Below are 12,300 nucleotides of genomic sequence, written 5' to 3'. Positions count from 1 at the left end.
CCCCTAGTTGGAGCTTGCAGTCCCAAGGATTTCGCAGTCAACCTGCTGTCCTTAAATCGCTGCAGGGCAGAGTCTGCCTTTTCCCCAAACAGCTTCTGTCCGTCGAATGGCAGATCAACCAGCGTAGCTTGCACATCAGCTGAGAACCCAGAGGTACGGAACCAAGCCTGCCTCCTTGCGGCAACAGATGACCCCATGATCCTTGCCACAGCGTTTGCAGTATCCAACCCTGATTGGATAACTTGTCTGGCAGCCGCCTGAGTGTCTGCCACAACCTCCAAAAAGGACGACTTATCCCCCTCAGGCAACTTAGGGGCCAAAGACTTAATGGAGTCCATTAGCGCATGCACATAACGCCCCAACAGGCATGTAGCATTAGTTGATTTCAACGCCATACTTCCAGTGGAAAAGGTCTTTTTGGCTGCCTGATCAACCTTTTTAGATTCCCTGTCAGCCGGAGACTGAGGGAAGGCACCCGAAGCATGCTTGGAACATAAAGCCTGCACAACCAAGCTGTCCGGAGATGGATGAGTTGACAAGAAGTCAGGATCCCCTGGTGCAACCTTATACCTTCTTGCCACCTGCCTACACACCGCCGGAGATGAAAGGGGCTTCTTCCACACCTCCAAGACCGGCTCCAAGATGGCCTCATTGAAAGGCAACAAAGGCTCTGATGTTGATGATGGAGAATGCAACACTTCTGTAAGCAAGTTGGATTTGTACTCCACAGAAGGCAGCTGCAAATCCAAAAGTTCTGCTGCCTTTTTGATCACTACATGATAGGGAGCCAATTCCTGAGGCGGAGAAGACCTGGCAGATGCATGCTCCCACTCTGGGGTTGTATCCAAACCACTAGCTTCATCAATTCCTTCAAATTCATCTGAGGAAGAGTCAACCTCACCTTCTTCCACATCTGTCCGATATCTCCTTTCCTCCAACACCCTCTGGGCTTCCCTCCTCGACCGGATCCGGGGAGCCGGCGTCGACGACGTCGTACGCGGCGTCGGAGGAGCCAAAGGTACCGGAGTCGGCGGCGCCATAGGTGGAGTCGGCGGCGCCGGATGCGGCGCCGATGGAGTCGGCCTCGGCGTCGAGGAAGGCTCCGAAGTCCGGCGCCATCGGCATAAAGGGCATAAAGGGGGCCTGAGCATACTGCTGCGGCACCCCTAGTGTAAATGCCATCGGACCCACGGGACCAGTTGGTGCTCCGGATGGGTAGGCCGCCCTATTAAAAATGCCATACATAGCATTTAAGAAATTGGTAGAATCTGTACCTGGAGCCGGGAACTGAGGAAAAGGAACAGACCCTGTATCCCCTTGTGGAGTCACCGGCGTCGGCTCCGCAGTATCTTCAACCGGAGCCTCAGACTCTTCAGGCACTGGAACAGACTCCTCCTGCTCATCTTCATGCATGGAAGCATCCGACTCCACTCGAACCGGAGTCGATTGCTTAGACGGATCCGATGACCGCGTCGGGACTGAACCGGAGTCTGCTTCTTCGAAGGAGAACACCTCGGAGACTTCACAAGTGTAGGAGAAGGAGACAAGCATTTGCTCCGGCGTCGAAGGGGCGAAGCCGACCTCGACCTCGACTTTCTGGACCTCGAGGACCGACGTCGAGAAGAATGTTTCCTCTTCTTGTGGTGCTTCTTCGACCTCGATGACTTCGAAGTCGATGACCCCCTCTTCGACTTCTCCTTTTTCCTTCCTCTCTTCTCCTCACCGATCCTCTTCATGAAGAGCTTAGTCTTACTCTCCTCGAGTGCCTTCGGGTTCATACTTCTACAGCATCCGCACTCCTCCATATCATGTTCCCAAGAGAGGCACCATAAACAGTTCTGGTGTGGATCCGTCATCGACATTAAACCTCCACATTCCCTACAGGGCTTAAATCCAGACTTTCTAGTCGAAGACATACCGATTTTAACACAGTTACACCGCTAAACTACAAAGTAGCTAGAGAGCACTGGAAAAAAACTGTTGCGCGTCGAAGGCGCGGAAAGAAGGGAACTGACGTCATCACGCCGACGTGGTCTTCTTATGGCTCCGGTGACGTAGATCGGAGTAGCGAGCGGAGCCGGCGCATTGTGACGTCGCCCACGTCGACGTTGAGTGCTGGGAAAGAAAAGTTCCGTGGAATGGTGGCGCAGGGGATATTCACAAGGTGAGGAATCCACTGGCAGATGTATCCATCAGAAAGGCAGTTTTCAAAGTGAGAAGTCTGAGAGGACAGTTATGTAGCGGCTCAAAGGGAGCGCACATAAGATATGTAAGGACCAAGTTCAAGACCCACTAGTGCATTACAAAGGGAACAGGGGGAAAAAGATGAGTAATGCCCTTAGGGAATCTATTTACAACAGAGGACTTGAAAAGAGAAGGTTGATCAGGAAGACTAAGGAAGGCTGAAATGGCCGAGAGGTCGCCCTTTAGAGAGCCCAGAGCAGAGCCCTGCTGGGCCAAAGAAAGGAGGAACAAGAGCACCTCAGAAAGAGGGGCGGAAAGGGGATCCACAGCCTTTGCTGCGCACCATGCCACAAATGTGTTCCATCTGCAGGCGTATACCGTCTTAGTGGAGGGATGCCTGGCTTCCACAAGATAACCTCGCAGACTTCGGGAGGCAGGTCAAAAGATGTCAATTGCCACCGCTCAATCTCCACGCAAGGAGGTGGAGGTTGGACAGGTTCGGGTGGAGGACCGTCCCTTGCTGTTGCGACAGAAGATCCTCCCGAAGAGGCAGTCGGATCGGAGGATCAATGTCCATGTTGAGCAGCTCGGGATACCAGACACTTCGTGCCCCATCCAGAGGCACAAGAATGACAGGGCCCGGTCGCGCTTGATCTTCAGCACTCTGGGCAAAAGTGGTATAGGCGGAAAGGCGTATAGAAGACCGAAACACAACTCGCGACGCAAAGCGTCACCTAGCGAGTGCCGCCTTGAAAATTCCAATGCGCAGAACTGCTGACATTGCACGTCATCTTCAGTGGCGAATAGTTCTAACCAAGGCTCTCCACACTGCTGAAAGAGACCTTGCAGTACCTCCGAGTGAAGACGCCATTCGTGATCCATCATGCACCTGTGGCTGAGTTCATCCGCCCTGGCATTCAGGGAACCTGCTAGGTGTTGAACCACCAGGGATATGCCCTGATGTTCCAGCCATGTCCAGAGGCGGAGGGCCTCCTGACATAGGGTCCACGACCCCACCCCGCCCTGTTTGTTGCAGTACCACATGGCGGTGGTGTTGTCCGTGAACACCTGCAATACTCTTCCCCGGACAGAGGGAAGGAATGCTTTGAGTGCAAGACGAATCGCCCAAAGCTCCAGAAGGTTGATATGGAACCCGGACTCCGCCGGAGACCAGAGGCCTCTTATCTCTGCCTCCCCCATGTGGCCGCCCCATTCCAGAAGTGATGAATCTGTCACCACTGTGAACTCTGGTTGAGGAAGGGAGAGGGATCTGCAGTCAACCTAATCCTGGTTCGTTATCCACCACTGCAACTGGTGTGCAGTGCCCTCCGAGATCTGGACGCAATCGGACAGGTTCCCCTGATGTTAGGCCCACTGGAACTTCAGGTCCCACTGCAGAGCCCGCACATGCATCTGGCATGGTTTACAGCAGGATGCACGAGGCCATCAGACACAGTAGTCTGAGAGTCATCCTGACCGAAACCCGGAATAGAGGCTGAAAGCTCGAAATCATAGCCCGAATATCCCTGACTCGCTGTTCGGGAGCATAGACCCGAAACTGTGTCCTGTCCAGAACCGCTCTGATGAAGAGGAGCTTCTGAGAGGGAATCAGGTGTGACTTCGGAACTTTGATGGTAAACACCAGCAAATGCAGGCAGTCGGCCGTAGTCTGGAGGTGGGAGACGACAGTATGGAGCGAGCCCGCCTTCAACAGCCAGTCATCGAGATAGGGGAAGACTGAAATCCCTGATCTGCGCAGATGAGCTGCGACCACTGCCATCACTTTCACGAACACCAGAGGGGCGCTGTTCAGGCCGAAGACTAGCACGGTAAACTGAAAATGCTTGTGGCCTACCGTGAACCGCTGGTAGCGCCGGTGGGCCGACAGGACGGGGATGTGAAAGTAAGCGTCCTGCATGTCCAACGCTACCATCCAGTCTCCAGGGTTGAGGGCAGACTGGACCTGACCGAGCGTCAACATCTTGAACTTCTCCTTCCGGAGGAAGCGGTTGATGTTCCTGAGATCCAGGCCTTTGTCCTTCTTGGGCACCAGAAAGTAGTGGGAAGAGCAACCACTACCTACTTTTGGGACAGGAACGCACTCGATGGCTCCCTTGGTCAAGAGTGCCGAAACTTCCTGTTGGAGAAGAGCCAGATGATCCTCTGACATGTGATGGTACTGAGGTGGCATGGATGGAGGGGTAGTCTCGAAGGGGAGGGAGTGGCCACTTTGGACTATCAGCAAAACCCACCTTTCCAACGTGATGGTGCGCCAGTGGGGGAGGTGATGGCGAATCCTGCCGCCCACAGGCGTTTGGTGGTCCTGAAAGGTCGGACTAGGAGGCTGCTGCGGGGGGGCTGTGGTGGACCGGCCTGCCTGCTGGCCTCCAGAACCACAGCGCTGGTTCCCATAGGCTGAACAGCTTGCGCCAGCCTATGGCCCTGGGCGGGACATGGCAGGGCACCCCTTCCGTAGCTACGAAAGGGGCGAAAGGTAGACTGCGCAGGGCGGGTGGTGGAGAGGCCCAAGGACCTGGCTGTAGCTTGAGAGTCCTTAAAGCGCTCTAGCGCATTGTCTGATTTGTCGCCAAAAAGGCGACGGCCATCAAAGGGCAAGTCCATAAGAGTGCATTGGAGATCCCCCGAAAAACCAGTCGACCTCAACCAGGCGTAGCGTCGAAGGGCTACCAATGTGGAAATCGTCCTGCCTAGTGAGTCGGCGGTATCCAGCCCACAGTGGATGGTAAACTTCGCTGCGTCTCTCCCCTCTGCAACTGTACAGGAGAGCATGGCGCAGGCCTCCTCCGGGCACTGGGGCAGCACCTGCTACCGTATCCCACACAGAGTGGGTGTAACGGCCCAACAGACATGCAGTGTTTACAGACCACAGTCCCATGCTAGAGGAAGAAAACATTTTCTTCCCAAGGTGGTCCAGCTTTTTGGATTCCCCATCGGGTGTTGCGTTAGGGAATGCACCTTTGGAGGTGGAGGGTTGGACCACCAACCTCTCAGGGATGGCGTGCTGGGAGAGAAAAGTGGGGTCGCCTGGGGCCGGGCGGTGGCGTTGGGCAATCATCCTGTCCACAGGAGCCCCTGTGTTGGGCCTGGACCAGGTGCCCAAAAGGATGTCTGTGAGGGCTTCATTAAACGGTAGCAGGGGCTCCGAAGAGCTCACTGCTGTTTGAAGCACCTCTGTCAGGATGCAAGTCCTGACTGCCACCGTAGGTAGCTCGAGGTGGAGAGCCTCTGCCGCCCTACGCAACACCACTGTGTATGACGCTCCCTCCTCCGTAGCCACGGTAGGAGGAGACAACATGCCAAGGTCTGGGGAAGTATCCAGACCACTGGCTTCCCCCAGTTGCTCTCTCCAGTCCGGTTCATAACCTAACTGGTCGGTTAAAGGGTCCCCAGACCCCTCTCAGTCCTCCTCACCCTCTTCTGGCTGCAAGACTGGTCTCAAAGAGCCAGGGTAGAACAGGGGCACAAAAGTACCCATTGACGCCGGTCCGACTCCGTGTCTACCTCGAGGTGGAGGCCGGGGTCGACATCGGCTGGGGACACAGCCGGCGCCGGCTGCGGACATGGTGCCAGTGGAAACAGCGCCGGGGGAGGCGTAACATGGTCGACCGGTGCCGATCCGGATCCAGGCCTGGATCCAAGGGGACCCTGCGGCGCCGAGGCCGAAGCCGCCGGCATTGAAGGCCCAGGGCCCCTAGCTGAGTCAGCGGGGCCCGAAGGCGCACCGGCGGAGTCGGGCTGCCCAAAGATGGCATGCATTGCTTCGTAAAAATGACGAAGCTGGGCAGGGTTCGCTCCCGGTCCCGGGAATGGGGGAAACCCAGAGCTGACACTACAAGCTGCACAACTGGAGCCGTTGGAGGGGCACCCACTGCATCCCTCGTCGCGTCGGCCAACGGACAGGGAGAAGTCGAAGAGCAACAATGCTTTTTCAACTTCTCCTTCTGCTTCGACTTGCCTGACCCCGAGTGCGAAGACTTGGATGAAGAATGGTGTTGGCTCTGCAACCGGTCCCTTGACCTCCAATGCAACCGCGACTTCGAACGGCACAGAGCCAACTGCCGGGCCTTGAGAAGCTTTCGGGACCGTTCCCACAAAGACTTCGGGCCATGGTCCGGCAGTCGAAACACGACCTGGGGTCGTGGTCGCACTCCTGGCAGTAGAGGCACATGCAGTGCGTATCGGTTACCGACATCAGTCGGTTACATGAACCGCAAGCCTTGAAGCTGGGCATCCCTTATGCACCAGGAGTCGCTGGACTCCAAAAAATTGAAGTTGACAAAAGTCGAGAAAAAGACCGTCAAAAAGTGACTGGAGGTACCGCTCTCTCCGGATCTGTGCTAGCTGGCGCAGAAAAAGAAAGAACGGACGTCAGTGCGCGAGGGCGGCGTCTTATTAGCTACAGCTACGTCATCCAGGCGACCATGACTGAGTCGACCAACGCCACCTTCCGACACGCAGGGGTACTGCTGATGAAAAAACTTTCCGGATCCAGTCTGACGCCTGGGGGTAATTCTAAGGTAAGGAATCTATAACTAACTGTTCCTTTCAGATACTAAAGTTTCTAAATACAGTCCGATGCCTGGGAATATTCGCTAGGTGAGGAATCTGCAGTTAGATGTCTCTATCAGAAGCACTTCTCCCACTTGTGGTGCGCAACAATAAGAGCACTGCTTGTCTCGAAGTCTCCTATAACTGGTATACAAGGAAGACCTTACTCATGCTGCTCCCAGTAGGATCCCTTAACTTCTTCGCATGTGTAAGTGACACCCCAAGATTTCAAGGCCTACACATGAAATACATCACAAAAAAGTCTACCCTTATGTTTCACTGGAGTGCAATGATTAACGAAAAAAGTGGAGACATGGGTGGCTGTACAGCTTTGCGGCGAGGTGATGATGGCTCAACAGGGACATGCTGAGGAGAGTAGCCAACTGAGCATTACCACTGCTTCACTTACAATTTGGGAACAGTAAAACATGCCAAGATGACCCCAACCAGCTTTGTTCATAATGATATTGGGACTTACCCACGAGCAAAGCAAATACCAAGTGCCCCTGCCTGGAACCCTATACTCCAAGAGCAGGTGAAAATGCCAGCAAACCTGTGACATTGTCCCAACTATCAAGGATACCAGAGAAGTCCTAGAGAGTAAGAACCAGTTGCTCCCAAACTTGGTCTGTTGGGAGGTGGTCAGGTTAAAGTGGTGGTAAGAGTGATGATAATTGAGAATCAGACACTGAAATACCTTGCCCTGAGATTTGGCAATTAAAATCATGCATCTTTAGTACACGATCCCTTAGCATTCAAAGCAACTATATACTACTCTGTAAGATATATGTTGGAGGAGTGAGAGGAATGTAGCAACCTCGGTGTACATTTGATTGGAATATACTGTCTTCACAACAGTTTGGAAGGATGTTCTGCAGAACATCAATAGACTACCTCAACAAGTAACCTAGGCACCTTGATGCTGAAACCATGAGACTGCCAAACGAATGGCTTGAGTAGATCAGAAAGTGTCGCTGATGCTTATGCTGGGGGCTTCCAGATAGTTAACTTATTTGTATTGAAGGAAAAGGAACCCCCACAGCCAGCACAAAGGATCCATAACCTCTGGCAACTGCAGGCAGCTGAAACACAATGTAAAACTGATCACTGACCTAAAGAACAAACATCTGCATTTGATTACCACTAATCCATTACCTGTCACAAAGGAAACTTCTTCGTTTTTACCCTCCAAGTCCACAAGCATTACATTTATTAGGCTGAGAAGGGAGGAAGGGTAGATAAAGAGCCTTAAACTAAAAGACAAAATGGAGGCAGAAATGCATCCTTCAAATTCTAATCTAAACTTCGTGAGGCCCCGGAAAGTGTACCAGGTGGGGGAGTTTGTGTGGGTTTCTGCAGCGAAAAATGTTTATTTAAATTAAATATCGTTTAGACAATAAATCCCTAAAGTAGTACATACCAAAACATTGTCACATAATGAACACTTCATTCATTTATATTTAATAATCTTTATAGTTGATGTCCTCAATCTTTGATACTGTTTAGTTTATTTGTACTTACCATTGTTTTGGTGTCGGCAAACCCATGCTTCTGTGCCAGGCTCCATAGATTGACAGAAAGTTGGTTCAGTTTATTGTTCCTTAGATCTCCATGAGCTAATATACTATTAAAGAATAACAAAGCCAGTAAACTCTGACGTTTTAAAGTCTACAACAAAAGAAAGGTGGATTTATTACATAACAGTACAATACTGGCATTTTTTTTATATTTTTATTTTGAAATAACCAGTAAGCAGTTATGATATCGTAGACAGTTTAGGTACTTAGCACAGGTGACCATACATTGTCGTATCGATTGAACATCATCAATAACTTTAAATACTGGCATTTTTAACACAGGCATCTCAGATAAAGGTTATTACATGAGCTACCTTGCCATATACCCACCTCAATATATTCGACAGTTGTGCCCAAGTAATTACCAGTGGCTGATATTAATTCAAGCATCCCACTGATCACTTTTCAAAAACTTCAGTGCAATGCCCTAAGTGCAACGTGCATACCCAGAAGTGGGCCCTGTGCTCACTTTGCCACTGGAACCAAATTGAACTCGACTGACAAGTCCAACTAGGGCGATAGGGGTCTTAGGTTGCTTGTGTTCCGGTTCGGAGAGGATCTGGCTTGGCAGCTTGGGCTGGACTGTTGGAGAAGGATCAAGGCTGATTTGCATATGGCTGGGTTTAATCTGAGGTGACACTGTGGGCAAAGATCAATGGTCTGAGATGCCCCTGAGTAATTACCAGTGACTGAGATTAATTGAAGCATCCAACCCATCACTTTTTGTATACTTCAGTAGTTCCATGGTACAGCTTCTTCTTCAGACGTGTCTGCCAGGCCACCCCTCCCCCCAAGCCTTTAACAAACGAGTTACTTACCTTCAGTAACAATGTATCTGGTACAGACACAGTCTAGCCGCTGATTCCTTAACTTAGAATATACCCAGGCGTCAGACTGGATCCGGAAAATCTTTTTCCCCAGCAGTACCTCTGCACGCCGGGGGGGTGGCGTTGACCGGCTCCGTCCAGACGTTGTCCACGGAAGTGACGTCAATGGAGCCATATAAGTCCCCCCTGGCATGCTGACATCAGTTTTCTTTTGTGAAACTTTTTTGCGCCACAACGCGGAGCCACTACAAAAACTGTGAGAGTATAGGAACAGTGTGCCAAAAATGATAAAAAATATGTGAAACAATAATGACAAGAAATCATAGAATGATGAGAAAACTCACCATGTGATAAGAGTACTCTACACTTGAAGGGACCATGTTGAAAGAGTACTCAACATCTGAAGGGAGCGACCAAAGAAGCCACCCCTAGAAACAGTCTCGCCCAAGCGAAGAGCTGCGCCCCCGCCAAGAGGTAACGGCATTGGAAATGAATGGCATGACAAACGAAGGACAGTTCGCAACCACAGGATGGAACTGTATGAAAGACAGTCTGTAACCACAGGACATAACTGTAAAGGACAACAAGACTGGAACAAGATGACTCAAGGCGAGTGATCAAAAGTGAGCAACAACTAAGAACGTTCACCACACCCCCCGCAATTACCTATGAACTGTAGCATAGTCAAATAGAACCTCAACCCAATTGACTGCAGCATAGACCAGGAGACCCCAAGGTAATGGGGAGAAACAGACGAGGGCGGAGGGAGGGTGGAAGAACATGAGAATCTCCACACCGGAAAACTAGAGCGGAAGAGCACTGAAAAGCACGTAATCTAGCCACCCAAAACGAGAATGGGTGGCGAGCCAATGTGTCAGAACAGAATGACACACCCTGCCCCAGAGGTAGGTGAACTAGAGCACCCCTCAAGAAGACCAAGGCCACCTGTAAGGAGGCAAGTGGGCAGAACCCCACCTGGAAGGCCCTCGCAGAATGGGGAGGATGGGTGGGCGTTAAGGAATCTGTGGCCAGACTGTGTCTCTACCAGATACATCGTTACCGAAGGTAAGTAACTTGTTCATCTGATAGAGATATCTAGCCACAGATTCCTTAACTTAGAATAGATACCAAAGCTATACCCCATTGGAGGAGGAGCTGCGATTGAAAGCCACTAAGTTCCCAAGGGAAGTAATCCGTCAATATTGTTGAGTAGAACAAGGTGGGGACAGCAATGACACCGTAGCTGACACCAGACCCCATAAAGCTCAGGGTGGAAGCATGAGCAAGGGAAGCAAGGTACCACAATCCATCAGAGAGACTAAACGAAATCACAGAACCATGAAGGTCAGTGCACAATGGCAGAATGCCATAAACTTCAGCTAGAAGAAGTGAAACTGAATATAGGATCCCAGGATCCTCCAAGAGACAAAATCCCAGAAAAGGGACTAAACAGTATGACAGTCAGAACATACACATTGAGCAGCACAACAGCGGGTGTCAAAAAAATGACATGTCAGAGGTAGACATACAAACTATGATTACCAGGAGATACATAGAAGTGGATTGCAAGAATACCCGTAATCAGACCTTGTGTACCGTGAGATCCCACCACACAAGTGCACAAGCCAAATGACACGTAACAGCCACAGCATATGCACGTCGACAGAGAAAGGCAGGCGCATTAACACGTAGTCAACCGGCCAACCATACCCACCGATTCAATGACCAAGGATCACCGGAAAGCCGGACATACACACAGAGCCATCTCCCATGAGGGAGAGAGAGAGAAATAGAGAGGGATCTGGGACAATTGCCAGAAACCACAGCAGGGAAACCCTGTATGCTGGCCCCCTGGCGTGCGTACACCTCATGACATATAAAGAGCACATAGAGACATAGGAAAAAGTCATGAAAGTGATAACCAAGGGGAAACTCGAAGAATAACCCTACAGAATAGGAAGTCGCCTAAGAGGTACCAACGGCACCAATGTGAAAAGAAGCAGGACCTACAAGTCCATCTACAAAGGTGGCCGACCCCAACCCCCCGATCGGGAATTAAAGACCGAACCACTGCGATACAGATGGGAATACTGACCACCACACTAAGGAAGAAGAAGTCAGTAACACACAGACAAGAAATGTCTGAAAAGTATGTATATAGACCGCATGATGCCAGAGAGCATCCAGAGACAGAATACAAAAACAGCTAGCCCAGCTGTACACATTTTTTTAAAGAAAAAAAACATGTCCGAACAGCCATACAACCCATCTGGGAAATACGTCTTGAACCCAGAATCGGAAATCATAAACGCAGTGACAATACTGCATATAAAAACACAAGTCCACCAAGAGGACTAAAAACCCGGCAGTCATTGAAATCCAGGTAGGAGGAACCGGACCGCCGAGTCAGCTTGCTCATCAAACAGATGGACCCCATCAAAGGGCAGATCCCCGAGTCTCTCCCGAACATTCTCGGGAAAACTGCCATCGCATAACCACGCATGGCGACGCAGAGCAACTGACCTGGCCATAGCGCGACCCATGGATTCAGTGGTGTCCATGGCCGACCGGACAGAAAACTGCACCATGTCGCGGCCTTCCGGAATAAGCTGGGCCAGGTCAGCACGAGGGCCCTAAAGCAAAGAGGGAAGAAGTTGTACGACGGAGTCCCAAAGGGCAAAAGTAGCCTTAGCAAACACGCAGGTCGTGTTCAGGAACCGAAGGCTTAAGCTGGCGGACACAAAGACATTGCGGCCACACGACTCCATCCACCTAGAATCGCGAGTGGGAGGAAGCACTGGAGGAGGAGAGGAAGGGAGCACGGCCTGGACCACAAGTCCTTGAGCCCTAGGATAGAGGGACAAACAGGCAGGGTCATCTAGAGCCGGGTGATGGCTATGTGCATTAGCACGACCCACGGGGTCCCCCAATGAGGGTCTGGTCCAAGTCCCCAGAACGACATCATACAGCGACCTGCCAAAAGGCAATAAGGCCTCCACACCCACCATGCCCCGGTGGAGAAGATCCAACAAAGGATCCGAAGGCAGGGAGACAGAAGGTGGCTGCATCTGTAAGATATCCGCAGCCCTGCGAACCACCCTCGCAAACTCTGCGCTAGCCTCCGTGGCAACTCGAGTTGGAGA

General features: G+C 51.4%; 1 protein-coding gene across 2 annotated transcripts in view; it reads right to left on the bottom strand.

The window, feature by feature from the left end:
* The window catches only part of VPS35L (VPS35 endosomal protein sorting factor like), a 476,592-nt gene that overhangs the window by 17,208 nt on the left and 447,084 nt on the right, over positions 1 to 12,300 (bottom strand). For both annotated transcript variants that reach the window (XM_085629064.1, XM_085629063.1), the window contains one exon: positions 8,275 to 8,421. In XM_085629064.1, coding sequence (XP_085485190.1) covers positions 8,275 to 8,421 — 147 coding nt within the window. The remainder of the gene's footprint in view (positions 1 to 8,274; positions 8,422 to 12,300) is intronic.

This window comes from Triturus cristatus, chromosome 10 (assembly GCF_964204655.1).
Source record: "Triturus cristatus chromosome 10, aTriCri1.1, whole genome shotgun sequence".
NCBI classification, from domain to species: Eukaryota; Metazoa; Chordata; class Amphibia; order Caudata; family Salamandridae; genus Triturus; species Triturus cristatus.
This window is presented reverse-complemented; position numbering and strand designations above follow the sequence as displayed.